A 26,888-nucleotide genomic window follows, 5' to 3' on the forward strand; every position below is an offset into this window, starting at 1 on the left:
CTCCCTATGATTTTCAAACATGACCAGCAGGCATCTATTTCAAGGTTCCCTTTGCCCTACATTTTTACATGTTTCATTCCTTGGTTCCCTTCAGCTTTCTAAGATGTCACCTTATCCATGAGGCCATCTCCAACCACCCTCCTGTCACCCTCGTTCTCTCCATATCCCTTCATTGTATTCAACACTATCCAGGGGTGTGTGTGTATCTTTATGTTGTTTTTTTTCTTATTCCTTCTGTTCCCTAAGAATACAAATTGTGCAAGGGCAGGGACTAGGTTTTGTTCCTTGCTAACTCCTCAATGCTGCTGCTGCTGCTAAGTCACTTCAGTTGTGTTCGACTCTGTGTGACCCCATAGACGGCAGCCCACCAGGCTCCCCCATCCCTGGGATTCTCCAGGCAAGAACACTGGAGTGGGTTGCCATTTCCTTCTCCAATGCATGAAAGTGAAAAGTGAAAGTGAAGTCACTCAGTCGTGTCTGACTCTTCGCGACCCCATGGACTGCAGCCTACCAGGCTCCTCCGTCCATGGGATTTTCCAGGCAAGAGTACTGGAGTGGGGTGCCATCACCTTCTCTGAACTCCTCACAGCCTGGCACATACTAGGTGCTCAAGATACACTTAAAGGAATTAGAGAAGACATCTGCCTCCTTTAAACAGACTGCTATATAAATCTGAAAAAGAACAATTAGGTAACAAAAAAGAGCTCCTGGAAGAAGAAATCATAAAACTCAAGATAAATGTGGATGTCCAAATGTCAAAGTTGAAAAACTGGAGAGAAGAGGTAAAAAAAATTAGGCAATCTTTCCAAAACATCTAATTTCTGAATAATACACAGGCCACAAGAGGATAAACCATTCAAGGAATCTTCCTGCAACTGTGGCTGTAAGTGTCGTGACTGACAGTGCCTACTGAGGGCTTAACACAATGAATGGCTCACGATCACGAGACTTCAGAAAACCATGGACACAGCAGATCCAAGAAGCATCCAGAAAAAGGGTCAATAAATAGGCTTCATAAAAAAGGGTTAGACAAGCACTGAGCTTCTCACCAGTACCAACTGAAACTAGAAGACAACGGATCAATGAGCTCAAAACATAGAGAAAATAATTTCAGGCTTGTACTCATATAATTTTCAATTAAGTATAAAAGTAGAATAAAGCCATTTTCAGACACATAAGGCTTCAAAATGTTTACTTCCATGTCTTCTTTCACCAGAGGATGCACTTTGCTAAATAAGAGATTAAACCAAGTATGAGGAAACTGAAATCTAAACAGCTATGAGAGAGGTGAAAAGAACTGTCAGGATGATGGGAGCGACATATCATAGTGACAGCCATGCAGTTAGCCTCCTGAGCAACCACTCCAGATTATGTCATAAGACTTGGAGAGAGAATTATTCAGCAAATTAAAATAACAGTCTACTTAATGTGTCTGGATACACTGGATATTGGAAATTTACACAACTAGGGAATAGTTTGAAAATATATAAAAACAAAGTAAACACAAAGGTTAGTATTAACTTCACAGAAAACAAAGAGGATTCAGGAAAGGAAAAGGAATCAAGGTATACTACACGACTCCACTTTTACACTCAGTTCAGTCACTCAGTTGTATCCAACTCTTTTTGACCCCATGGACTGCATCACGCCAGGCCTCCCTGTCCATCACAAACTTCCGGAGTTTACTCAAACTCATGTCCATCGAGTCGGTGATGCCATCCAACCATCTCATCCTCTGTCGTCCCCTTCTCCTATCGCCTTCAATCTTTCGCAGCATCAGGGTCTTTTCAAATGAATCTGTTCTTCGCATCAGGTGGCCAAAGTATTCGAGTTTCAGCTTCAACATCAGCCCTTCCAATGAACACCGAGGACTGATCTCCTTTAGGATGGACTGGTTGGATCGCCCTGCAGTCCAAGGGACTCTCAAGAGTTTTCTCCAACACCACAGTTCAAAAGCATCAATTCTTTGGCACTCAGCTTTCTTTATAGTCCAACTTTCACATCCATACATGACTACTGGAAAAACCACAGCCGTGACTAGATGGACCTTTGTTGGCAAAGTAATGTCTCTGCTTTTTAATATGAGGTCTAGGTTGGTCATAACTTTTCTTCCAAGGAGCAAGCATCTTTTAATTTCATTGCTGCAGTCACAATCTGCAGTGATTTTAGAGCCCCCAAAAATAGAGTCTGCCACTGTTTCAACTGTTTCCCCATCTATTTCCCATGAAGTGATGGGACCAGATGCCATGATCTTAGTTTTCTGAATGTTGAGCTTTAAGCCAACTTTTTCACTCTCCTCTTTCACTTTCATCAAGAGGCTCTTTAGTTCTTCTTCACTTTCTGCCATAAGGGTGGTGTCATCTGCATATGTGAGGTTATTGATATTTCTCCTGGCAATCTTGATTCCAGCTTGTGCTTCCTCCAGCCCAGCGTTTCTCATGATGTACTCTGCATATAAGTTAAATAAGCAGGGTGACAATATACAGCCTTGACGTACTCCTTTTCCTATTTGGAGCCAGTCTGTTGTTCCATGTCCAGTTCTAACTGTTGCTTCCTGACCTGCATACAGGTTTCTCTAGAGGTAGGTCAGGTGGTCTGGTATTTCCATCTCTTTCAGAATTTTCCACAGTTTATTGTGATCCACACAGTCAAAGGTTTTAGCATAGTCAATAAAGCAGAAGTAGATGTTTTTCTGGAACTCTCTTGCTTTTTCGATGATTCAGCAGATGTTGGCAATTTGCTCTCTGGTTCCTCTGCCTTTTCTAAAACCAGTTTGAACATCTGGAAGTTCACGGTTCACGTATTGTTGAACCCTGGCTTGGAGAATATTGAGCATTACTTTACTAGCGTGTGAGATGAGTGCAATTGTGCAGTAGTCTGAGCATTCTTTGGCATTGCCTTTCTTTGGGATTGGAATGAAAGAAGACCTTTTCCAGTTATGTGGTCACTGCTGAGTTTTCCAGATTTGCTGGCCTGTTGAGTGCAGAACTTTCACAGCATCATCTTTTAGGATTTGAAATAGCTCAACTGGAATTCATCACTTCCACTAGTTTTGTTCGTAGTGATGTTTCCTAAGGCCCACTTGACTACACATTTCAGGATGTCTGGCTCTAGGTGAGTGATCACACCATCGTGATTATCTGGGTCGTGAAGATCTTTTTTGTACAGGTCTTCTGTGCATTCTTGCCACCTATTCTTAATATCTCCTGCTTCTGTTAGGTCCATACCATTTCTGTCCTTTATTGAGCCCATCTTCACATGAAATGCTCCCTTGGTATCTCTAATTTTCTTGAAGAGATCTCTAGTCTTTCCCATTCTATTGTTTTCCTCTATTTCTTCGCAGTGATCACTGAGGAAGGCTTTCTTATCTCTCCTTGCTATTCTTTGGAACTCTGCATTCAAATGGGTGTATCTTTCCTTTTCTCCTTTGCTTTTTTGCTTTTCTTCTTTTCACAGCTATTTGTAGGCCTCCTCAGACAGCCATTTTGCTTTTTTGCATTTCTTTTTCTTGGGGATGGTCTTAATCCTTGTCTCCTGTACAATATCATGAACTTCCATTCATAGTTCATCAGGCACTCTATCAGATCTAGTCCCTTAAATCTATTTGTCACTTTCACTGTATACTCATAAGGGATTTGATTTAGGTCACACCTGAATGGTCTAGTGGTTTTCCCTACTTTCTTCAATTTCAGTCTGAATTTGGCAATAAGGGGTTCATGATCTGAGCCACAGTCAGCTCCCGGTCTTATTTTTGTTGACTGTATAGAGTTTTTCCATCTTTGGCTGCAAAGAATATAATCAATCTGATATCGGTGTTGACCACCTGGTGATGTCCATGTGTAGAGTCTTCTCTTGTGTTGTTGGAAGAGGTTGTTTGCTATGACTAGTGCATTCTCTTGGCAGAACTCTATTAGCCTTTGCCCTGTTTCATTCTGTACTCCAAGGCCGAATTTGTGTGTTACTCCAGGTGTTTCTTGACTTCCTATTTTTGCATTCCAGGCCCCTATAATGAAAAGGACATCTTTTCTGGGTGTTAGTTCTAGAAAGTCTTGTAGGTCTGCATAGAACCATTCAACTTCAGCTTCTTCAGCATTACTGGTAGGGGCATAGACTTGGATTACTGTGATAGTGAATGATTTGCCTTGGAAACGAACAGAGATCATTCTGTCATTTTTGAGACTGCATCCAAGTACTGCATTTCGGACTCATGTTGACTATGATGGCTACTCCATTTCTTCTAAGGGATTCTTGCCCACAGTAGTAGACATAATGGTCATCTGCATTAAATTCACCCATTCCAGTCCATTTTAGTTCACTGATTCCTAAAATGTTGACGTTCACTCTTGCCATCTCCTGTTTGATCACTTCCAATTTGCCTTGATTCATGGACCTCACATTCCAAGTTCCTATGCAATATTGCTCTTGCTACCATCACCAGTCACATTCACAACTGGATGTTGTTTTTGCTTTGGCTCCATCTCTTCATTCTTTCTGGAGTTATTTCTCCACTGATCTCTGGTAGTATATTGGGCACCTACTGACCTGGGGAGTTCATCTTTCAGTGTCCTATCTTTTTGCCTTTTCATACTGTTCATGGGGTTCTCAAGGCAGGAATACTGAAGTGATATGCCATTCCCTTCTCCAGTGGACCACATTTTGTCAGAACTCTCCACCATGACCTATCCTTCTTGGGTGGCCCCACATGGCATGGCTCATTGTTTCACTGAGTTAGACAAGGTTTTGGTCTATGTAATTAGATTGGTTAGTTTTCGGTGATTGTGGTTTTCAGTCTGTCTGTCCTCTGATGGAAAAGGATAAGAGGCTTATGAAAGCTTCCTGATGGGATAGACTGACTGAGGTGATACTGGGTCTTGTGATGGGCGGGGCCGTGCTCAGTAAATCTTTAATCCAATTTTCTGTTGATGGGTGGAGCTGTGTTCCCTGCTTGCTATTTACCTGGGACCAAACTATGGTGGAGGTAAGGAAGATAATGGTGACCTCCCTGAAAAGATCCCATGCATGTACTGCTACAGTCTGTGTCCCCAATTCTGCAGCAGGCCACTACTGACCCACGCCTTCACCAGAGACTCCTGGACCCACCCAAGACACCCACTGGCAAGTCTGGGACAGTCTCCTGTGGGTAACTGTTCCTTTCTCCTGGGTCCTAGTGCACAAGCTTCTGTTGTGCCCTCCAACAGTCTATTTCCCAGTCCTTGTAAGTTCTGGCAGCTCTAAGTACTTTTACACTACTTACTATAAGTGCCAAAAACAGTTACAACTGAAATTAACTATATTGGAAGGATAGAGGGATAAAAACAAAGATACATGGAGTGGGGGTAGAGGATGATGAAAAAGTCAAGTCCTTAACCACTAGAACAGCAATAAATAATAACTAAAACTGGAATTTGAAGATGAGGAGGTAAATGATACAAGAATCAGCTAAGTTGTAAGTTCCAATCCCAAAGAAAGGCAATGCCAAAGAATGCTCAAACTACCACACAACTGCACTCATCTCACATGCTAGTAAAGTAATGCTCAAAATTCTCCAAGCCAGGCTTCAGCAATATGCCAACTGTGAACTTCCAGATGTTCAAGCTGGTTTTATAAAAGGCAGAGGAACCAGAGATAAAATTGCCAACATCCGCTGGATCATTGAAAAAGCAAGAGAGTTCCAGAAAAACATCTACTTCTGCTTTATTGACTATGCCAAAGCCTTTGACTGTGTGGATCACAATAAACTGTGGAAAATTCTGAAAGAGATGGGAATACCAGATCATTTGACCTGTCTCTTGAGAAACCTGTATGCAGGTCAGGAAGCAACAGTTAGAACTGGACATGGAACAACAGACTGGCTCCAAATAGGAAAAGGAGTATGCCAAGGATGTATATTGTCACCCTGCTTATTTAACTTATATGCAGAGTACATCATGAGAAACACTGGGCTGGAAGAAACACAAGCTGGAATCAAGATTGCTGGGAGAAATATCAATAACCTCAGATATGCAGATGACACCACCCTCATGGCAGAAAGTGAAGAAGAACTAAGGAGCCTTTTGATGAAGGTGAAAGAGGAGAGTGAAAAAGTTGGCTTTAAGCTCAACGTTCAGAAAACTAAGATCATGGTATCTGGTCCCATCACTTCATGGGAAATAGATGGGGAAACAGTGGAAACAGTGTCAGACTTTATTTTGGGGGGATCCAAAATCACTGCTGATGGTGATTGCAGCCATGAAATTAAAAGACACTTACTCCTTGGAAGGAAGGTTATGGCCAACCTAGGTAGCATATTTAAAAGCAGAGACATTACTTTGCCAACAAAAGTCCGTCTAGTCAAGGCTATGGTTTTTCCAGTGGTCATGTATGGATGTGAGAGTTGGACGGTGAAGAAAGCTGAGCGCCGCAGAATTGATGCTTTTGAACTGTGGTTTTGGAGAAGACTTTAAGAGTCCCTTGGACTGCAAGGAGATCCAATCAATGCATCCTAAAGGAGATCAATCCTCGGTGTTCATTGGAAGGACTGATGTTGAAGCTGAAACTCCAATATTTTGGCCATCTCATACAAAGAGTTGACTCATTGGAAAAGACCCTAATGCTGCATAGGATTGGGGGCAGGAGGAGAAGGGGATGACAGAGGATGAGATGGTTGGATGGCATCACTGACTCGATGGACATGGGTTTGGGTAGACTCCGGGAGTTGGTGATGGATAGAGAGGCCTGGCGTGCTGCAATTCATGGGGTCGCAAAGAGTCGGACACGACTGAGCGACTGAATTGGACTGAAGTTGTAAGTGGTTGTCTGGGGATCTGGAGGCTTAGGGCTTTTGTTTTTCATAAAACAATATATGTTCCATGTTTTCATAAGACAACATATGTGTCTCTTAACTATATGCATAGTCGTACCTTTGGTAAAAAAATAAAAATTATGTCAACTGGCCTTACCACACTTAACTAGTAGTGGAAGATGACTTTTCAGAAGGAAAGTTTAACAATGTATATCAAAATGTCACATGTGCACACTCTTTAACCTAGCCATTCCACTTTTACGAACTAAGAAAATCACTCTACAAGGGAAAAACAAACGCATGACTTAGGCTATTCATTGGCTATTTTGTGTTTCTTTTTCTAAAAATTGCTGCTCATTTTCCTTGTCCTTCTTCCACTGACTTGATAGGGGTATTTTACTCTCTGATCTATAGAAACTCTTTGCATATTAGGGGTATTAACTCACTGTTGTAACTCATGCTGCAAATAAAACCGTACCTTTTGTCATACAAAATTTTACATTTTTACATAAATAGGTCTATCAGTTTTATTTCTGGCTTCCTAAATTTAGATAACTATTTTCCCATATATTCTTTGGACTTTTTTTTTTTACATTTAGACCTATAATATATATATATTTTATTTTGGTATATGGTGGGAAATTGGGCTCAACTTTTATTTTCTTCCAAAATCACAGCCAGTTATCCAACAGCATTTATCAAATAATTCCTTTTTCAACTGATGTAGAGACTACTATATAATCAAATTTTCATATACAGATAGATGTAAATAGGTGTACACACACACACACACATATATATACACACAGACATATATAGAGGCAGACCTTATTTTACTGTTCTCCATAGATACTGCATTGTTTTACAAACTGAAGGTATGTGGCAACCAAGCATCAAGCAAATCTATTGATATCACTTTTCCAATAGCATTTGCTCACTTCATGACTATGTCACATTTTGGTAATTCTCACAATGTTTCAAACTTCTTTGTTATTATTCTACTTGTTATGGTGATCTTTGATGCTACTACTATAACTCACTGGAGGTTCAGATGATATAGCAGTTTTTAGCAATAAAGTATTTTTAATTAAGGTATGTACTTTTTTTCTAGACAATCGATCCCTGGGTTGGGACGATCCCCTGGAGAAGGGAATGGCAACCCACTCCAGTATTCTTGCCTGGGAAATCCATGGACAGACGAGCCTGGTGGGTTACAGTCCATGGGGTTGCAAAGAGTCAGACACAACTAAGCAACTAACACTTTCACTTTCAAGGCTAGTGCACACTTAATAAACTATAGTATAGTGTAAACATAATTTTTCTATGCATTGCTGCTGCTGCTGCTAAGTCGCTTCAGTCGTGTCCAAATCTGTGCGACTCCATAGACGGCAGCACACCAGCCTCCCCCGTCCCTAGGATTCTCCAGGCAAGCACACTGGAGTGGGTTGCCATTCCCTTCTCCAATACATGAAAGTAAAAAGTGAAAGTAAAAAGTGAAAGTAAAGTTGCTCAGTCGTGTCCGACTCTTAGCAACCCCATGGACTGCAGCCTACCAGGCTCCTCTGTCCATGAGATTTTCCAGGCAAGAGTACTGGAGTGGGATGCCATTGCCTTCTCCGTTGTACTAGGAAACCAAAAATTCATGTGACTGGCTTTCCTGCGATATTTGCTTTATTGCAGTGGCCTGGAATGGAATCCATGGTGTCTCTAAAGTATGCCCATGCGTATGTACATATATGTATGGTAGATACGGTATACACATCTGTTTTGGACTCAGTTCTCTTCCACTGCTTTAAGCCACTGTGTAACACAATGAAGCCAGATCAAAAGAAATCACTCACCTGTCCTTCTTCATCAAAAGCCATAACCACCATGGCAGCTCCAAACTTCTTAATCTTTCTAGCCTTCTCCAAGAAGTCATCCTCTCCCTCCTTCAGGCTGATGCTATTAACAATGCACTTCCCCTGGCAGCACTTTAACCCGGCTTCAATCACAGCAAAATTGGAAGAGTCAATACACAAGGGCACCTGAGGTCAGAAAAGCAAGATGATCACAGAAAGACAGCAAGTCATCACAAACCCCCTTCCAAGGACTCTCATATATTCCCTCTTTCTCCTTCAGGGAAACAATAAACAAATAACAGCAGTGTGACAGAGATAGGATTTTAATCTTATTCTTGTTCCTAAATACCGAAATATTTGGAGTAACTCCAGTCTAACAAGAAACCTCATGTGTGGGCCAGAAACTGGTAACTCAAAAAGATCATAGCTAAATATCAGAATGAGAGCACAGAAGTCATTTCACTGGGGTCATTTTGCCCCCTCTGATTCTGATTTTAAACAGGTCATTTAGCTTCTCTTCACCTTAAATTCTCAAAATACTTACTCCCAGAGAAGCCTTGAGGCTTTTAAGTGCAGAGCTTTAAGACACAAATGGAGGATGGGTTAATATCATTCAGTGCTTACCACAGGACTTCTCACTTAAACATTTGCTGAAGCTTAACTAAAAAATGGCAGCCCTAGCTCTTAAGGCACTAGGAAATGTCGTTAAAAGAATAATAAAAACAAAAAAAACCTCAAAACTCACTCCTCATCACAAATTCAATTGTAAAGAAATGAACATTTTTGATTTTTTAGAATCCATCTAAAATTTTTGAAAAGCTTGACACAAAAATTAACTTTCATCTTAAAGAACAAATGTAAAAGCTGACATTAATATCTCAATTTAATCTTGTTTTATAATTTTGTCTTACTCTGATATGCCTAAAAAGGTCCTTTCTTCCTGCAATAAGGAAGGACTATCTGGGTTCCCTAGTCTGTGGTAGAAACAGAACTAATGATTTGGTAGGAACAGGTAAGTATATCCTTCAGAGACATGAAAAGTTAGTTCTTAGCCTATCCAGACATCAGAGGAAATTGAATAATCCTTGTGACCAATTCCAGAAGCCTTGGAAACAGTCGCACTACTGTCACATCTTTCTCTCTGAAGTGTGGTTTATATTGAAAGGCTGCCATTATGTGAGAAAATGGACAATCAGAAACCACAGGGCTTTCAACACAGTATAACAGAAAACCAGTGTATGAGATGACAGACAAAGGGAAAAGTGACAGAGTCAAATGAGCGACAAAGCAGCATGTATAAATTCCCCTGATGAATCGAAGTTCTGTACAACCTTGGCAATGTCAGGCTCGGAAGCAATGAAGTTGCAGAATCTGGTCATTGCACTTGGACCATCCAGCATGCCATCATCCATGTTAATATCCAACACCTGGGCTCCCATTTCCACCTGCATTTTGGCAACACTCAGTGCTTCCTGAAGGAATTCAAGAGGTACCAGCATCAGGAGAGGTTGACTCAAGAAAAGGCTGACAAAAGCAGTCCTTCACCATCCCGGGCAGTCTGTTCCAATTCCACTAAGTTACCCAGCCAACCCCTCACCCACCCACCCCTGACCCTGAGCTGCTCTCAACCACCACAGATCAACCTTTTCTAAACATCTCTTCCATCACAGTTCATCACTCCTCAGAACCCTCAGAGGCTCTGATTCCTCCCGTAAAGAATCTCAGTCTCTCAGCATGGTGCTCCAGGTCCTGGGGACCTGTCCCATCTTCTTATCCAACTCAACATCTCCCCCCGAACCCTGGCACCCTTCACCCAGACAAATCTGCTTCCACCTCTGTGTCACACATCATATTGTTCCCTCTGCTTCAAATACAATCCCCTCCTTTTCTATACTATTTAAGACCCAGCTCAAGTCCCACCTCCTTCAAGAAAAGTCATTACAGAAACCATCCAAAACTTATCTAACTCTTCAATATTCACCAAATCTTGCAAACCATTCACTGTAGGCTACTGACAGAAGTTACGTGAAATGTAAGTTAAACTTTTTTATGCTAAAAGGATTTTCAAATCTATTAATACATTATCATACACTGTAAATCTCCAAGTACAAAATATAATATGCAACATTTCCTACTTATGATCATTTAAGGAATATCCTCTAGGATCAGCATTCCAGAGAACATACTTTAGGAAACGCTGCTTATTCCACAATGACTGGCTGCCTTTAAACATCTGCAACAATTATAAACATTATCACATAGTATATGACATTACCATTTCCTCATGGTTTCACATGGAGAAGGCAATGGCACCCCACTCCAGTACTCTTGCCTGGAGAATCCCATGGACAGAGGAGCCTGGTGGGCTGCAGTCCACGGGGTCGCTAAGAGTAGGATACGACTGAGTGACTTCACTTTCACTTTTCACTTTCATGCACTGGAGAAGGAAATGGCAACCCACTCCAGTGTTCTTGCCTGGAGAATCCCAGGGACAGGGGAGCCTGGTGGGCTGCCGTCTATGGGGTCGCACAGAGTCAGACACGACTGAAGCGACTTAGCAGCATGGTTTCACAAATACGAGCTTATTCTCTGAAACAGATTTTACGCATTTGGAAAATTGAGAAAGGTCTTATGTATCTCCCACTCTTGTTTGAACAATGATAGGCAAAACAGATGTGTTCAATAAAGTTTTCTAACTGACTGGTACAGCAGAGACTTTAAGTCTTTGTTGTACGCTTCATAGTGTAAGAAAACAAGCAGAGATAAAATCAACAGTAGATTCTAATGTTGTCCTAATTTTTTCTTAGCCAAAGAAAATCAAACAGAAATTTTTAGCAATCATGAGAGAAGAAGCATGAGACCCTCTGGCACAGGCCACAGGGGAATTCCATTCACAATGATCCAACATTACACAGAGAAAAAGGGTTGCAATAAGATTCAGCAAATCAAAAAGTGTTTTGCTATCAGCAATACATTAAATATCATAAAGAATAAAAAGAAGCATAAGTCATAGTCCTTGTTCTTGAAGGGCTTACACCTAGTTGAGGGAATACAACAGTCATATGAAAAGCTATGGATGCTGCCATACAATGTGAGAGTCAAATGTCCTGCCTAAACACCTGGAAGGGCGAGACCTCTCAGGACTGAAGAGAGAAAGCTATCTGAGAGGGAGTGGCTTCAGCTGCCCCTGGGAAACGAACTGGAGGAAGCAGAGGGGAGACAGTAAGCGAGTAACCTGTTTAGACCAGAGGTCAAAAGACACAAAATAGAGATGCCAACGCCTGACCTTTCTACATCAGAAGAGCGACAGAATAATAGCTCAGGGGTCCAACTTCCCACACATGCTCCCAGGGATGGTGATTTGTTTAAAGATGTACAAGTTGAGTGAATAGACTAGACTGGACCTTCTCTCAGGTCAGTGCTCATTCCCGTAACCACAGAACCTTGAGGGAGCACTAAATAGGGGAATTAGAATCCAGTGAGGAGTCATTCCTCCCCACCCACTTCCTACTTCCCAGCCCCATCCCTGCTGAGACAGCAGAGCGGTAAAGGGTATGGGTTTGGAGGACTTGGGATCTATCATTCACTTGCTGTGAAACAATAGGTGAGTGGTTTAACCTCCCCCAAGCCTCCAGCTGGACATCTGTCAAACGAGGATGATAATAGCACCTCTCTCACAGGTCTGAAAAAGAAGAAGTAAATAATGCCGCAAAGCACTGAGCACAGTGACAGGCATGTAGTAAGGCCTTATGAGATGACAGATACCACTCCCACTTGCCTGCTTCTTCCTAAAATGCCGTCTGCTCTCAGTAGCAAATCTATCAAATCCGAGACTGAAAGGGACACCACAGAATGGTTTTAATTATCAAAACATAAAGAGAACACTGCCTCTGCAGAACTCTACATCACCATGAACAGGCATAGGGATTTCATAAGAGTAGACATGAATGAAGGCCTGGAGGCAGAAGAAAGCCTCCTGAACATTCAGATGACAGATCACGACAGAAGGCAGGTTGGTGTCTAACTGGAGAGGACTGGATGATGGCCTAGAGAGTTTGGGTTGAATCCCATGTGCGAAAAAAGCCATCCCATGAAAGCTTCTGAACTGGGGGAGACCATGGCAGCAGGATGTGCTGGTTGAGTAGTAGCAGGGATGAAGGGAAGAGGACAGATGGGAACCATCAGGAACCATATAACCACATAACTGAAGTACCCGCACAGCAGACCTCCAAGGGACACCACAGAGCAATCATTAACATGATCATAAAGGATGATAAATGCACACTTTCTCTGTGACTAAGTCTGCTTTGATACTGGTTGCTGGAAGATCTAAAGGTTTTTAAAATCTTAAAATGAGAGAAGTATAACGAAAAAAATAAAATCATTAAAGCCCAAATCAGATGCCTCCATGTTTTAACTTTGCATAAGAAAAAAGAAGTCTGTCCATGGTGGGCTCTCTCTGGATTAAATTCTGCTCATTCATAGAGTGATCAAGTTTAAGAACACTAGAGCAAAACTTTTCAAGGCAGGGCCTATTTTCTTTTGTGTTTGCTTGTTTATTGTAGTTTTCAGTGAATAGAATCAATAATACCATGCTGGTCAGTATCTGATGTGGTCATGAGAAAATAAATAGGAATTTCATTGGCTTTCCATTTCTTTAAAGGATTTGTGAGAAGTAGACATGAACAGTATCTTCAAACTTTTAAACTTATTTCATAATTAATAGAAACAGCTAGAACCTGGGTCCCTCCCATCTCAGGTCATTTCATACCTCGAGTACATTTTTTTGACAAATATCAACAACAGCAGCTTTGATTTTTCTAAGCCTCATCCTCCCACCAGCCCAGCCAGCTGCAAACACACTTTACCATTCTCATACTGTCTAGCAGCTCTGCTAACAATGCTATCAAAGGCAGAGCAGCTTTGTTTGCATGCTGTCTTAGCCAAAAAGCACGACGGATGCCTCAATCGTCTTATTAATGATGCTCACTTCATAATTTCCTGCCATGATGAGTTTAGCAAACCTCCTGGATCCTGCAACGTTACAGCGCTCTCCAATGTTAACAAAGTTAGTGTATGGTCCGATCCTGAAGGGCTCTAGACCTTAAAAGAAGAAGTATTTTGAAAATTTTCTGAAAATACATGTAACGACAAGAGACAGAAAACAAATGTTGTCATGAGATAGAAAAGAAGTTTCTATGCCACATCCCATCTCACTAGCTGGGCATGGCCTTTTCCCCTAGGGATATTTAAACACATACAAGTCTTTATGTTTACAATCAGAACTCTCAAAAGAAGAAATATTTCAGGGTTTTAAATTGCAAATTTCTCTAAAGAGCTGAATCATAAGCAGCTCTGAGTAACAAGGCAAAATTATCATCATATTCTTATGTAACCAAGAGTCTGGGGCAAAAGCCATGAGGTTAGAATCTAAAGGAATGCTCCCCAGCTGTCCATTCAGACATTGGCTCCAAGCCAGATGGAGTAAGCTTTCCTAGTCCTATCAACAGTGTATTTAGAGTTTTATCTCATCTCTTTGATCCAGAGGCTAAGAACCAATAATCAGCAAGGCCAGACAGGGTCACGTGGAAGGTCTCGGGCTGAACACTGGGAGACAGCTGACCCTGGGCAAGCCACTTAGGCTTTTTGCTCCTCCTTCCTTATTTGTCAAGGGACGATAACATCTCCCCATTAAAGGCTGATTTAGGGGCAAATATCAGATAATTACTGTGGATACATTACACTGAGGAAAAAAGCAACATGCAGTATAAAGTACTACCAGAGGAAATGACCTTTACCTGTTTTTGTTCTACTCTTATATTTATAGTATTAGGAGCAGAAGCCTTGCTAGAGGGTCACAGGCAGGCTCTGGGGACAGTCAGCCCCGGGGGTATAAGCCTTGTACAGTCATTTTAGTCAGCACCCCAGGGGACTTGTCTCAAAGGCTTGAGCTTACAAAATGACTCCAGGTCTTTTGTTCCCTGACTTGGAAGACTATCACTTCCCAGTTTGGGCCAGTGATTTCCTTCCCCATTGGTACCATCCTCATGGCCTCATTCCCCCATGCCAGCCTCAGAGCATCCCTGATCTTTAGTTAGAACCTGGAGTTCCCAGGGCACACAAGCAGGCTGCCAACATTTTGGAGAGGCCCTGCTGCATTGCTCTAAAAGCACTTCACACAAAGCACTTCTGATCTATTATGAATGTGAAGTATCTGACAGAAAAACTGCATTTATTCTCAAGCCTGCAATTTATAAAAGAACAATTAAAAAGAGTATGTTTGATGTTATTCTTCTAAAATCTGATTGAAGGTGGTTTTTTAAAACAATTTAGAAATAGCACATGAAAGTCAAATCAGAAGAAAGAATTCTTTCATTCTTACATATATAAACTTTTTAAAAATCATAACTAAATGATTATCTATTTCAATTGTGGCAAAGGTTAACCATTTTAACTTAGTCCTTGGCTGAAGTGGTTCAGATGGTAAAGAATCTGCCTGCAATATGGGAGACCCAGGTTTTCCCAGGTTCGGGAAGATCCCCTGGAGAAGGGAATGGCAACCCACTCTGGTATTCTTGCCTGGAGAATTCCGTGGACAAAGGAGCCTGATAGGCCACAGTCCACAGAGTCGCAAAGAAAGAGCTGGGCACGACTGAACGACTAACACTTTGGCCAAAGTAAGATCTAAGAATGAAATAAACTATTCCACCACACCTCTCCCTGATAAAAGCCCCTTTTTCAGGGTAGGGGGTGTATCATAAATCACAAATCCCTCTTCTTCTAATTTTATCCTCTCTTCTGGAGAATAAAAAGGAAAAAAAGGGTAGACTGAAGAGGTATATTTTTAACTCAACTTCATCTCACTCATTGGCATTAATTCTATGCAGTATGTTCTGAGTGAAAAAAGTAGGTATTATTTTTACTGTAACTTGTACTTTATTTCACTTTTCTTAGGAGAACATATGAAACAAAAATACATCAGTTTAGAGAAATGTTAAATTCTCAGTTAGGGTGCATAATTTCTTGTGTGTGCTATTTGCAGGTTCTCTGAGAACTGTATATACATTTTCCTTTTTGCTTAAAGATATTATCTAAGAATACAACATTAAAGTGTTGTGGGAAAAAATATAAAATTTAAAGTTTTTTCTCTAATAGTTAGCATGATAACCTGTTTCACCAAAACTCTTTTGAACATTGAAGCTTATTCTGAAAAAGGGAAGCTGCCTACCCCACAGGGCTGTTGAGAACAAAACAGAATAATAGATATTACAACTCTTTGTAAAGTCCTGAACACACACTCAACATAAGAGCATGACAATAACATTTTTGAAGCACATAAAATTTTCTAGGAAGAAACTATCATCATTAAAAAACCTTGAGCCTGGGCTAGATTTTTTAGCAACTAGCAGCAAATCTGACAATTAAAATTGTTAGGCTGTGGCCCACATACATTTTCAAAGCAGTGCACAATAATTCTGACCAAGGGCACTACCTGTGCCTTCATTCACATTTCCCTGAAGTCAGTATCTTCCTGCTCCCATCCCTAAAAAGAACAAAGGGTTCTTTACCAGAATTAATTTAAGTGCCAAGAAAAATACATAGTCTTCTTTGACCTAATAAAGAAGTTCCTTGGCATAACATCACTACCACATAGACTAAACATACAAACTTAAACTACAAATGATTTCTGAAATTATAAAAAATCACATCTTTATGACTTACCAGACAGTAGCATATGCCCTTCAAAAACAGTGGCAGGTGGAACTCTAGGCTTACAGTTTTTCACAACTTCAGCAATTTCTCTGAGTTAAAAGAGAAAACACAATATCCATTAACTCAGAACAAAATTCAATTAAGCTAATTTCCAGCTATGACATGAAGTTTGTTTAACATAATTATATACCTAGTTCCAAATGTGCAGTAGCAATTGTGCTTTTTAGTTTTCTCAGTAATACAGAAAATGAATCTATAATATTTCATATCTCTGTATCTGTCCTGTCTGCTGGGTACTGACTGTATCAGTTTCTATGCTCACAGATATGAACCTACAAACATGCACCTACAGATATGAGACAGTTTACACAAATGCAAACAGCAAATCTCCTCCACCCCTTTCCCAAACCTGAAGATGTCCTTAATTCCACTGAATCCACACAGTAATTTAAAAGAAAAAAAGGCTTCATTGTTGAGAAGGAAGAATAAAGAGGAGAGGAGATGCTTGGAGCAAAGGAAATTAAATCCTTTAGGTATTTTTTTTAAGCACACACACACAGTAGAGAGGATTCAGAGTAAGCCATCACTAAAACTCCAAAATAACTACTCCTGGAAATTTGTTTTAGTTATTCATACTCTTTGAAACCTTCTCAGCTTCAATGAAATATGTCTCTGATCAGCCTTGACAAATCTGTCTGCTCTACTAAATTGATCAGGACCTGTATGAACCATTCACTACAGCCCCCCAAATTAATATGTGAATAACAAAATAAAAGCAGCAAATATACATATACAGAGATAGAGAAACAGACACACACACACACAGGTATTTTTAAAGCAACTCTTTTTATAAAAGAGGAAAGTAAACATGAAAGTCACTCAGTCGTGTCCGACTCTTTGTGACCCCATGGACTATACAGTGCATGGAATTCTTCAGGCCAGAACACTGGAGTGGGTAGTAGCCTTTCCCTTCTCCAGGGGAATCTTCCCAACCCAGGGTTTGAACCCAGATTTCTTGCCTTGCAGGCAGATTCTTTACCAGCTGAGCCACAACGGAAGCCCTATAGAGGAGGAGATAACCTTAAAAACAAAAAGAGATCCAAAGATAAGCTATCCTCAACTATTAATAGCTTTCAGATAGTATTTAAAAGATGTTTAAAAAATTATAGACTCTTAATAGAGTCTATCCAGAGAAGGCAATGGCATCCCACTCCAGTACTCTTGCCTGGAGAATCCCATGGATGGAGGAGCCTGGTAGGCTACAGTCCATGGGGTCGCTAAGAGTCGGACACGACAGAGCGACTTCACTTTCACTTTTCCCTTTCATGCACTGGAGAAGGAAATGGCAACCCACTCCAGTATTCTTGCCTGGAGAATCCCAGGGACGGTGGAGCCTGGTGGGCTGCCGTCTATGGGGTCGCACAGAGTCGGACACGACTGAAGCGACTTAGCAGCAGCAGCAATAGAGTCTATCACAGAGGTCAACAAAGGCAGAATAGAGTCTATCACAGAGGTCAACAAAGGCAGAATAGAGTCTATCACAGAGGTCAACAAAGGCAGTGCAACATTAGGCAATTCATACAGTGAACATTTTATAGGTATGAAAGAGACGCAGAACATCAGGTGACTGGCTCAAAATATGATCATCAGTCACTTTAGGGAAAAAAAAAAAAAAACAGAAACAGTCCTCAACTATGTTTTACTCCAACTGTTTTTCAATTCCAATCCTCTTTATAAAAGGATTAATCATGAAACTGCATGGACTTAACCACACCCTTCACCATGTCCTGTCTTACACTCCCTTCCTTAACCCTCGGACTTCCCTGGTGGCTCAGAGGTTAAAGCGTCTGCCTCCAATGCGGGAAACCTGGGTTCGATCCCTGGGTCGGGAAGATCCCCTGGAGAAGGAAATGGCAAACCACTCCAGTATTCTTGCCTGGAGAATCCCACGGACAGAGGAGCCTGGTAGGCTACAGTCCACGGGGTCGCAAAGAGTCGGACACGACTGAGCGACTTCCCTTCCTTCCTTCCTTAACCCTCAACAACGTGGGTTAAGCAGTGACTGTGCCAGACGAGGTGAAGATGCTCTTCTTGACCTCAAGGTGCTTGCTGCTTACTGTCTTTTCTGTGCATGAAAGAATCTAGTAGAGGCAGGTATTTCTCCACATGTGAGCTGTCCTTCCTTGGGCATTGGAATTGAACATTGGAATATTAATCAGGTATTTAAAGGTACAATGTTAAGATAGCTAGGATTTGCTTATAATCATCTAAGGGGGAAAAAGAAGTTAGAAAATAGATAAAATAAGAATAACAAAATGCTGAAAATTATGGAAATTACGTCTTAGGCACATGGGAGTTCATTTTATTATTTTTCTACTTTATAAAAATTAAAACTTCCATAATTAAATACCACAGGCTGAGGAGTTTAAACAGCAAGATTCATTTCTCCAAAGTTTTGGAGGCTAGAAGTCTCAGGTCAAGGCGTCAGCAGGACTGGTTTCCTCTCCGTGGCTTCCAGATGACTCTCTTCTCCCCGTGTTTTCACCCGGTCCCCTCCTGAATGTGTCCGTGTCCTCACCAGTCACACACTGGATCAGGATCTATTCACATGACCTCATTTCACCTTAATTGCCTGCTTAATGGCCCTACCTCTAATTACTGTCACATTCAGAATTGGGGATTAGGGCTTCAATTTATGGATTTTCAGGGGGACACAATTCATCCCATAACAAAAAATTAAACACTTAGAAATGATTATCACCTGATATGATCTGGTGTCGTACCACAGCATCCGCCAACTATGTTGACCAAGCCATCAACAGCAAAATCCTACATTTAGAAAAAGTTTCAGAGAGTTCATCTGAATTCTAAGTTCACCACCATCATTTCAGCATCAATTTTAAGTTCACCACCATCCACATTTCTTGAATAACTAATTTTACATTTAAAAGAGAGCTAAACATATTTGACTCTAGATACCAAGCCTTCACAAGACTCAGATACAAGGTTAAAAGCAGAGAACAGTTCAGATGAAATGCAATGAGACATCTGCCTATCTGATCATAATAAAAAATTTTTTACCCATATGCTGAGCAGAATGAATGTGAACTGAATAATGCATTTTCCAATAACATGTAAGTTATTAGTTTTTAAATTTAAATTCAAATGTTGAAAAAATCAAAAATTCAACTCCTCAGTCACAACAACCACATTTCAAGTACTCCAATGATCGCAAGTGATAGAGGTTACATAATGCATAATGTGGGTCTGGAGTTTAACCACAGCTGGTCTGAAGGACAAGATAACCAAGAGAGGAACTCAAGGAACTGAGAAGGGAGAGTACTAGAAAAAGCATCTACATAAGGTATTGAAATCATAAGAATTAAGTCAGAAATACTTTAGGAGAGAATGTCAATAAGCCAGAAGCTAAACATCCAAGGAATGAGGAAAAGAAACCCAGGGGTTAGAAATAAGGAGAAGTTGTGGACAATATGGTTTTGTGAGCCAGGATTTCAAAGATGGAAGGTGTATGGAGAGAAAGAGAGCAAGGGAGATGACAATGGGGAGCAAAGAGATGTCAACTTCACCTAGCAGTTTGGTGGGTGGAGAAGACCACTTGTGAGGGCTCAGAGGACAAGTTTCAGTTAGTTTGGGTTGGACCTCACTGGGAACCCACTTGTTTCCACTATGGAGAGGGATGCTGACAGCAAGCCCCTTCCTCTGCCTCCATCATATTAATTCATCTTAAGCTTTTATTTCTTATATACACATTGGGTTTTCTTTAGAGGCAAAGTCTATGCCTAAATATTCTAAATCAAAAATTCCATTTCTTTATCTCTTAAAAACCAATTGAAAGAGGATTCGTGACCTTTAAATGCATGGCCATCATGTGAGGAGTTTCATCATAGTCACCGAAGGTATTGGGAAGACCTAAGAAAGCATATTTCAACCATTACTGGAAATTATTTTCACAAACAGACATAGTATTTATAAAGGCTTTAGGTTAAAAGGTTAGAAAACTTTTTATTTATAATTAAAGCAAGATTACTTAAAAAAATAAGAATTCTTAATATTAAACATAATAAGTACAGAGACAACATATCAAACAACAACAAAATCACAGAGGAAAATAAATATCCATTATTTCTTTTCCATTTCAAAGAAAAGCATCACTACTATATGGGACAGAATTCCCCCACCTGTAGCCCTCCCGTTACTATAAAGGAAATTAATTCTAGTCACCTAGCTGCCAGGGGGTAAGGTATGAGGGAGTACCACACATCCTTTGAACTATCAAGCACCAGGCATGCAATTAAAAACAACCAAAACACAACCCATTTCCTTTCAAGTAAGTTTTCCCAAGTAAGACTTCAGCATCTAATTACCCAATTTCCTGTTTTATTTATTATCCACTTCTAGTTATCTTACTCCTAATGCTCAAAAACATATATCAGGAAATCTGGTTAACCCAGGATGGATTATCAATATTAAATGGACAGCTTAAAAATTGTCTACATTTATCTTAGGAATTTTTATATACCATAAATTTGAAGTCCTAACTTAAAAAGAGGAAAAGTAACAGGTTCTTCATCTGCTCATCTGTTGATACAGTGGAACAAAGAGGGCACTCACACAGGGTCTCTGCACTCATCACTTTGGCCACCCCCACATGGCAAGCACTGTCACCAATTCCAAGACTCTGGTCAGTTAAGCGATGAGGCTTCATTCCCCCAATTTTTGTCCACTTCTGACACTTTCAGGCTGAGCCAAATTGTTCCTTCATATCTACAGGGAAACAGTTGTCCAGACCCAAGTATTCTGCATTTAAAAAATTCCTATTAAAAGCTGACTATGTCCTAAGATCTGCAAAACAAACTCTTTTAATCCAGATCTGTTTCCCTATCTACTCAGGTCTTGTGTATCTGGATTCTCCTATGTGTAACTACCCTGAAACACATACCTGCATTGGGATAACAGAGAACATAAGCTGTTGTACATTTTCCAATTGTTTCAATAAAAGGTCTCATTTCAGCTGCACCCAGAGCACAATTTAATCCAATGCTGAAAAAACAAAAAGAAGAGATTAGAAGCACTCTCTTTTATTCTAAATATTTATACAAAGTTATGATGAGGAGTATATTTAAAACCAAGCAGATAATAAATCTCTTGATTTGAAGCACATTTAATTCAGCTCCAGTCAAAGCCACCTCACTGATGTCCCCTGCAGCACTAAATATTTCTGCCCATGTCTCCAACATTAGATGATCTTACAGCTTAAGGATCCAGACTATAAATAAAAAAATAAGTTCACAGTTTCATCACTGGTATACCATGAAACAAAAACTTTATTCCAAATTAGGCTGCTTCACCTTATTTCAAGCTAGGCTGTTTCTGGTTGCTCCACAAGCAGGGAGTGAAAAAACCTTGCAGTTTTTAAGTGCTGATAATAGATTTAAAGTGTTTTTACTGGGCCAAGGCAATCTTGAACTATAAGGGGGACATTCACAGACAAAAAGGCAACTCTCTGGCTTGTCCAAAGAGTATAAGAACTCTCCCAGTAACTCAAATTGATTCATTTAGGCTGTGGTCTTCTGACATCCTCAGGGCAGTCAGAATGTACCTCAAGGTAAGTCAGTATTTCACACAAGTGATACCATGGGAATATGAAGAAGGAATTCACTCCCAGGTCACAGGCTGTAGTCATCAGAAGAGATGAACCCCAAAAGGAATGGAGGCAGGAAAGAATGATCACTCACCAGAGTGGGTCTGCATGAGACACGCTGATGACAAATGCCTCCCCAGTCTGGCCAGAGAGAGTCCGCCCACTTTTATCAACAATTGTCCCTGAAATCTGAATTGACAAAGTAAACTCAGTCAACCACATAGACTTAAGAATACAGTCTCAAAAACAAAATAAAATTAAGAAGCTTTAAAAAAAAAAAGAAAGAGAACTGTAGCACTCCAACTTTAAGGCAACATTGTTTAATCATGAATGCAAAGTGCCCAGGGGAGGGGTTGGAAAGCCACAGAAACAGAGAAAAGGGAAAGTCAGGGAGGCAAAAGCAGTGCCCAAAAAAAGCTTTAGGATTCACACCTCCAGTCCCATTGGAGAAGACTTTCCACAGATATTTAAGGGTATCCTGGTCTCTTGCTGTTCAGCATCTGATTCGTCTAACAACACTTGTGGGTTCTAATCTATTTTCAGCAAGCAGTGTGGGCCTGCCTAGTGCATCAGTGAACTGGCAGTCTGCTGTCTCTGGTGGTGGACGCTTCATGGTCAGATTCAAGTCCGTCCCTCCTCAGGCCCTAGAGACAGTGAGCCTTTGACTCTGGGGGACCAATTCAGCCAGGCTTCCTTGGAATAGCCTGCCTTTCACCAACCACCTCTAGATTCGCTGTCTTCACATTTCCACAGATAAGACTGCTATTGGTCTGAAGGTGGTGGTAGGAGGGAGGTAAACAGCGGAAGTTAAAATAGTTGGTTCCTAAAAGATGATCAATACTCTCAAAAGTTTTGTGACAGGAAAACTAAAACCTCACCCTCAAAATGATGATATTAAAAAAAAAACAAACACAAAATTCATCATGCAAATATTTTACAACTTACAAAGACAGGCCGGGGAACATATTCCTCTTCAAAAAGTTTTTGGACTGCAAACAAGGCTGCCTGCCAGGGAGAAAAAGGACATCTTTGTTATTGAAAGACTGTGTCAAAGGTCACAGTCTAACAGGCTGATCAGAATGTTCCTTTTACCAAGGCGTCTTCAGATAAGACACATATCATGCTCTCTGGGGAGGAGAAACAAGTCCTCCATGTAACATACCACACCCACACCCCTTTCTCAAGGTAACACTGTACATATTCAGTTCAGTCGCTCAGTCGTGTCCGACTTCTTTGCGACCCCATGAACCACAACACGCCAGGCCTCCCTGTCCATCACCAACTCCCAGAGTCCACCCAAACCCATATCCATTGAGTCGATGATGCCATCCAACCATCTTATCCTCTGTCGTCCCCTCCTCCTCCTGCCCTCAATCTTTCCCAGCATCAGGGTCTTTTCAAATGAGTCAGCTCTTCACATCAGGTGGCCAAAGTATTGGAGTTTCAGCTTCAACATCAGACCTTCCAATGAACACCCAGGACTGATCTCCTTTAGGGTGGACTGGTTGGATCTCCTTACAGTCCAAGGGACTCTCAAGAGTCTTCTCCAACACCACAGTTCAAAAGCATCAATTCTTTGGCACTCAGCTTTCTTTATAGTCCAACTCTCACATCCATACATGACTACAGGAAAAACCATAGCCTTGACTAGACGGACCATTGTTGACAAAGTAATGTCTCTGCTTTTTAATATGCTGTCTAGGTTGGTCATAACTTTCCTTCCAAGGAGTAAGCGTCTTTTAATTTCATGGCTGCAATCACTATCTGCAGTGATTTTGGAGCCCCCAAAAATAAAGTCAGCCACTGTTTCCCCATCTATTTGCCATGAAGTGATGGGACCGGATGCCATGATCTGAGTTTTCTGAATGTAGAGCTTGAAGCCAACTTTTTCACTCTCCTCTTTCACTTTCATCAAGAGGCTCTTTAGTTGTTCCTCACTTTCTGCCATAAGGGTGGTGTCATCTGCATATCTGAGGTTATTGATATTTCTCCCGGCAATCTTGATTCCAGCTTGTGCTTCCACTGTACATATTACAACAAAACAAACGATGACTAGAAGTCCACCCATGAACTAATATTTCCCCTGAGGAAGAGCTACTCTTTTTCTTCCTTCTCTCAATTAAAACTAAAAAGAAATAAATATGAAGCCTCTACTTCCACAGCCTCACATAAATAAGGTAGGTACATGAACCAACAGTGTTGCTGCTGCTGCTGCTAAGTCGCTGCAAAAAAGAATATGAGCTAGAATGGGTTGTAAAGACACGAATGCTGTGTTAATCTGTACTGTCCATGTTTTCTTAAGTTCCAAGACCAGAAACTAAGGTCCTCTAATGCCCAAAGCTCTTCCATATCAGAACCCACAGATAGAGATACTGCATACATAAAAACTATAGTAAGGTAGTATTTTTCACCTATTAGAGTGGAAAAGATCAAAAAGTTCAATAGAGAGGGTGTGGTGAAAGCAGCAGCATTCCTGTGGACTGCTCGCTGACTGGAGGATAAATAAGTACAATCTCGGAGAGTACTTTGATGCTGGGGATCAAAAGCAACAGTGCCCAGACTCTTTAATGCAGCAATTTCATGTGTAGAAATTTCTACTCAGAGACACTGTCAAAAACGTATACATGAGGAAAGCTACTTTTTATTCCACACACTACGTACCTTTGTACATATGTAAGGAATACAAGCACATATGCACACTCACAAGCATATTTTTCTCTGAATGGAATCTCCATAGGGCCTCCACACCAGTAACAGCAGTTGTCCCTCGGGAAGACAGCTAGATACCCAGGGAACGGGGGCAGGGAGGATATTTACTTTTTACTCCATACATTTATCTTGAATTTTAGAAGTGTGCATATATTTATATCTGACCTATGTATCCATGTACATACAGCAGCTGAATATGAAAATATTCAGTTTCATAATTAAAAAGTACTTTTTAAAAGAAAGATAGCCTTTCAAAGTTTCCTTCATTCTACTGGACTCAGTTAAAAATACTCGAGGATAAAAGAGAATTGAGGAATTTGATTTAACTTGAATAATGTTTATTATAAGACAATACATAAAATAATAATATATTTCCTTACTTCACGAGGGGAAGCACCCCGGCCCACACCCCAGCTCAGCCCCCTTTTCCTCCTTTAACTCACCTTGGCATTGGCAGTATCAAAAATAGTTTCAATGAGTAAGATATCCACTCCACCATCCAGAAGCCCTTTGGCCTGCTCTTTGTATGCTTCAACAAGTTCATCAAATGCTGCAGAAAACAAACCACACCCAGGACATTAGTCATCAATATCCTTTGAAAGCCCAGGACACACCAAATTTAGGCCTGGTTCCAGGTAAACTACCTATTGCTAGTTTATATGCATAATTTAAGGGCAACACTACATTTTGTAAGAAACATGGCAGTGATGGAAGTTAAACCAGCAAACTAAACACAGACACTCCTGAACACTCAGCACACCAGTTCACTTCCCATGTGTGATCAGAGAACAAGCCACTGGGTGGGGAGGGACATGATTTCTTGAGCCCTGGCTCTTACTTTAAGATCTTTAAAACAGATCTTTCCAGGGATGGTTTTAATCAATCAATTCAGGGAAGAGTGTGAGGAATAATTAGAGAAACGTGTCACACCGATCTGGATTCATGACTGGTCGAGTCACATTCTCTCACACCCTCTGGGGTAAAAGTCTGTGGTTCTATTGATTTTGCTCCTGTCCTCTGACACCTGCCTGGTGTGCAATTTCAGTCTCAAACACAAAAGGGTACAATCACTCCTAGGTAAAATTTTTGTTAAAAATGTCTTATCTATTTCCATCTCAGAGGTTATCCCACTCCCCATTTCATCTCTCACCCAGGAAAGGAAAGATGCACATATATTCAATAGAGTAGCCTACTTCATCTTACATAGTGCAAGAGAAAGGAAAGCTCTCCACTGCCACACTAAGACCAAAAGAAGCTTCAGCAACACGTCAGCCCAGAATGAGCAACTCCTAGTGGAAAAGTGTGGTATCTGGAACCAAAATCTACAAATCACGCTTGCCTGAACTAATTCATTACCGCACATGGCATCATTACTATTCAGCTCCGATCGTTTAATTCTTTTTGTTTTTTTGCAGTCTAATGCTTAAACTGACCTAGATTTCTAGCTTCTCATAAAATTTCAACGCAAGTATGCTTATAGATGCTGGTGTATAATGTCACTCTGTTTATAACTGCTCCCTGACAAATAAAGTGGGGTCTAGTGGGCTATTCTATAAGCTGACCAAGGCCTAGTATCTATATTTGCTCAACTTCTCAGTTTAAAGTTTCATTTTGATTGGTTTTATTTCCACAGCTGATAAAGAAGCCCAAACACAACAACATGGATCTTTGAAAGCAGACTCAAGATAAATAATACTAATCCAATGACTAATAACAGCTCACTTTTATTTAAATGTCTACCACATCCCAGGGACTGCTAAGCCCTTAAGTCACAACAACCCCGAAACAGAAGCTGGCACTGGCCCCATATTACAGATGTACAGATTACTGAAACACCGAGGTACTTGCCCAAGGTCAATGACTGTATATGATACTCACTGATGTTCCTGTAATCTGGTCTTTCCACAGATGGGGACACAGAGAGTGTCTTGTTAGTTGGACCCAGAGCTCCTGCCACATACCTCTTAATTCCTTTGGGAAAAGAAAAACAAGTGTGAAATCCCTAAATAGCTTGCCCTTTTTGTTGTGAGTCAATAGGCCGTCAGATTTTCCCTAGAACACAGGAATACAATCCTTTGTCCATCACTCTGAAATTCAAAAAGCACAAAAGCCTCACTTTTCCCCTTAATTCAACAACAAAACTTGACCTCACCTGAACTACAAGAGGCTATTTATAATTTTT

The 26,888-nt window shown here is 40.7% G+C and overlaps 1 protein-coding gene across 25 annotated transcripts in view; it reads right to left on the reverse strand.

The window, feature by feature from the left end:
* MTR (5-methyltetrahydrofolate-homocysteine methyltransferase) overlaps positions 1–26,888 on the reverse strand; it is a 246,445-nt gene that overhangs the window by 196,698 nt on the left and 22,859 nt on the right. For all 25 annotated transcript variants that reach the window (XR_014076594.1, XR_014076593.1, XR_014076592.1 and 22 more), the window contains 11 exons: positions 26,585–26,677; positions 25,150–25,256; positions 22,943–23,002; positions 22,092–22,186; positions 21,296–21,396; positions 20,204–20,265; positions 19,097–19,164; positions 16,345–16,424; positions 13,613–13,725; positions 9,954–10,094; positions 8,623–8,808 (listed from right to left, as the gene is read on the reverse strand). Coding sequence is in view for 22 of the 25 variants with exons in the window: in XM_081569313.1 (XP_081425439.1) it covers positions 8,623–8,808; positions 9,954–10,094; positions 13,613–13,725; positions 16,345–16,424; positions 19,097–19,164; positions 20,204–20,265; positions 21,296–21,396; positions 22,092–22,186; positions 22,943–23,002; positions 25,150–25,256; positions 26,585–26,677 (1,106 nt within the window). In the remaining 3 variants the exon portion in view is untranslated. The remainder of the gene's footprint in view (positions 1–8,622; positions 8,809–9,953; positions 10,095–13,612; positions 13,726–16,344; positions 16,425–19,096; positions 19,165–20,203; positions 20,266–21,295; positions 21,397–22,091; positions 22,187–22,942; positions 23,003–25,149; positions 25,257–26,584; positions 26,678–26,888) is intronic.

The sequence above is a fragment of the Giraffa tippelskirchi genome, chromosome 2 (genome assembly GCF_054371585.1).
Source record: "Giraffa tippelskirchi isolate mGirTip1 chromosome 2, T2T-mGirTip1v1.2.pri, whole genome shotgun sequence".
In the NCBI taxonomy this organism is placed as follows: Eukaryota; Metazoa; Chordata; class Mammalia; order Artiodactyla; family Giraffidae; genus Giraffa; species Giraffa tippelskirchi.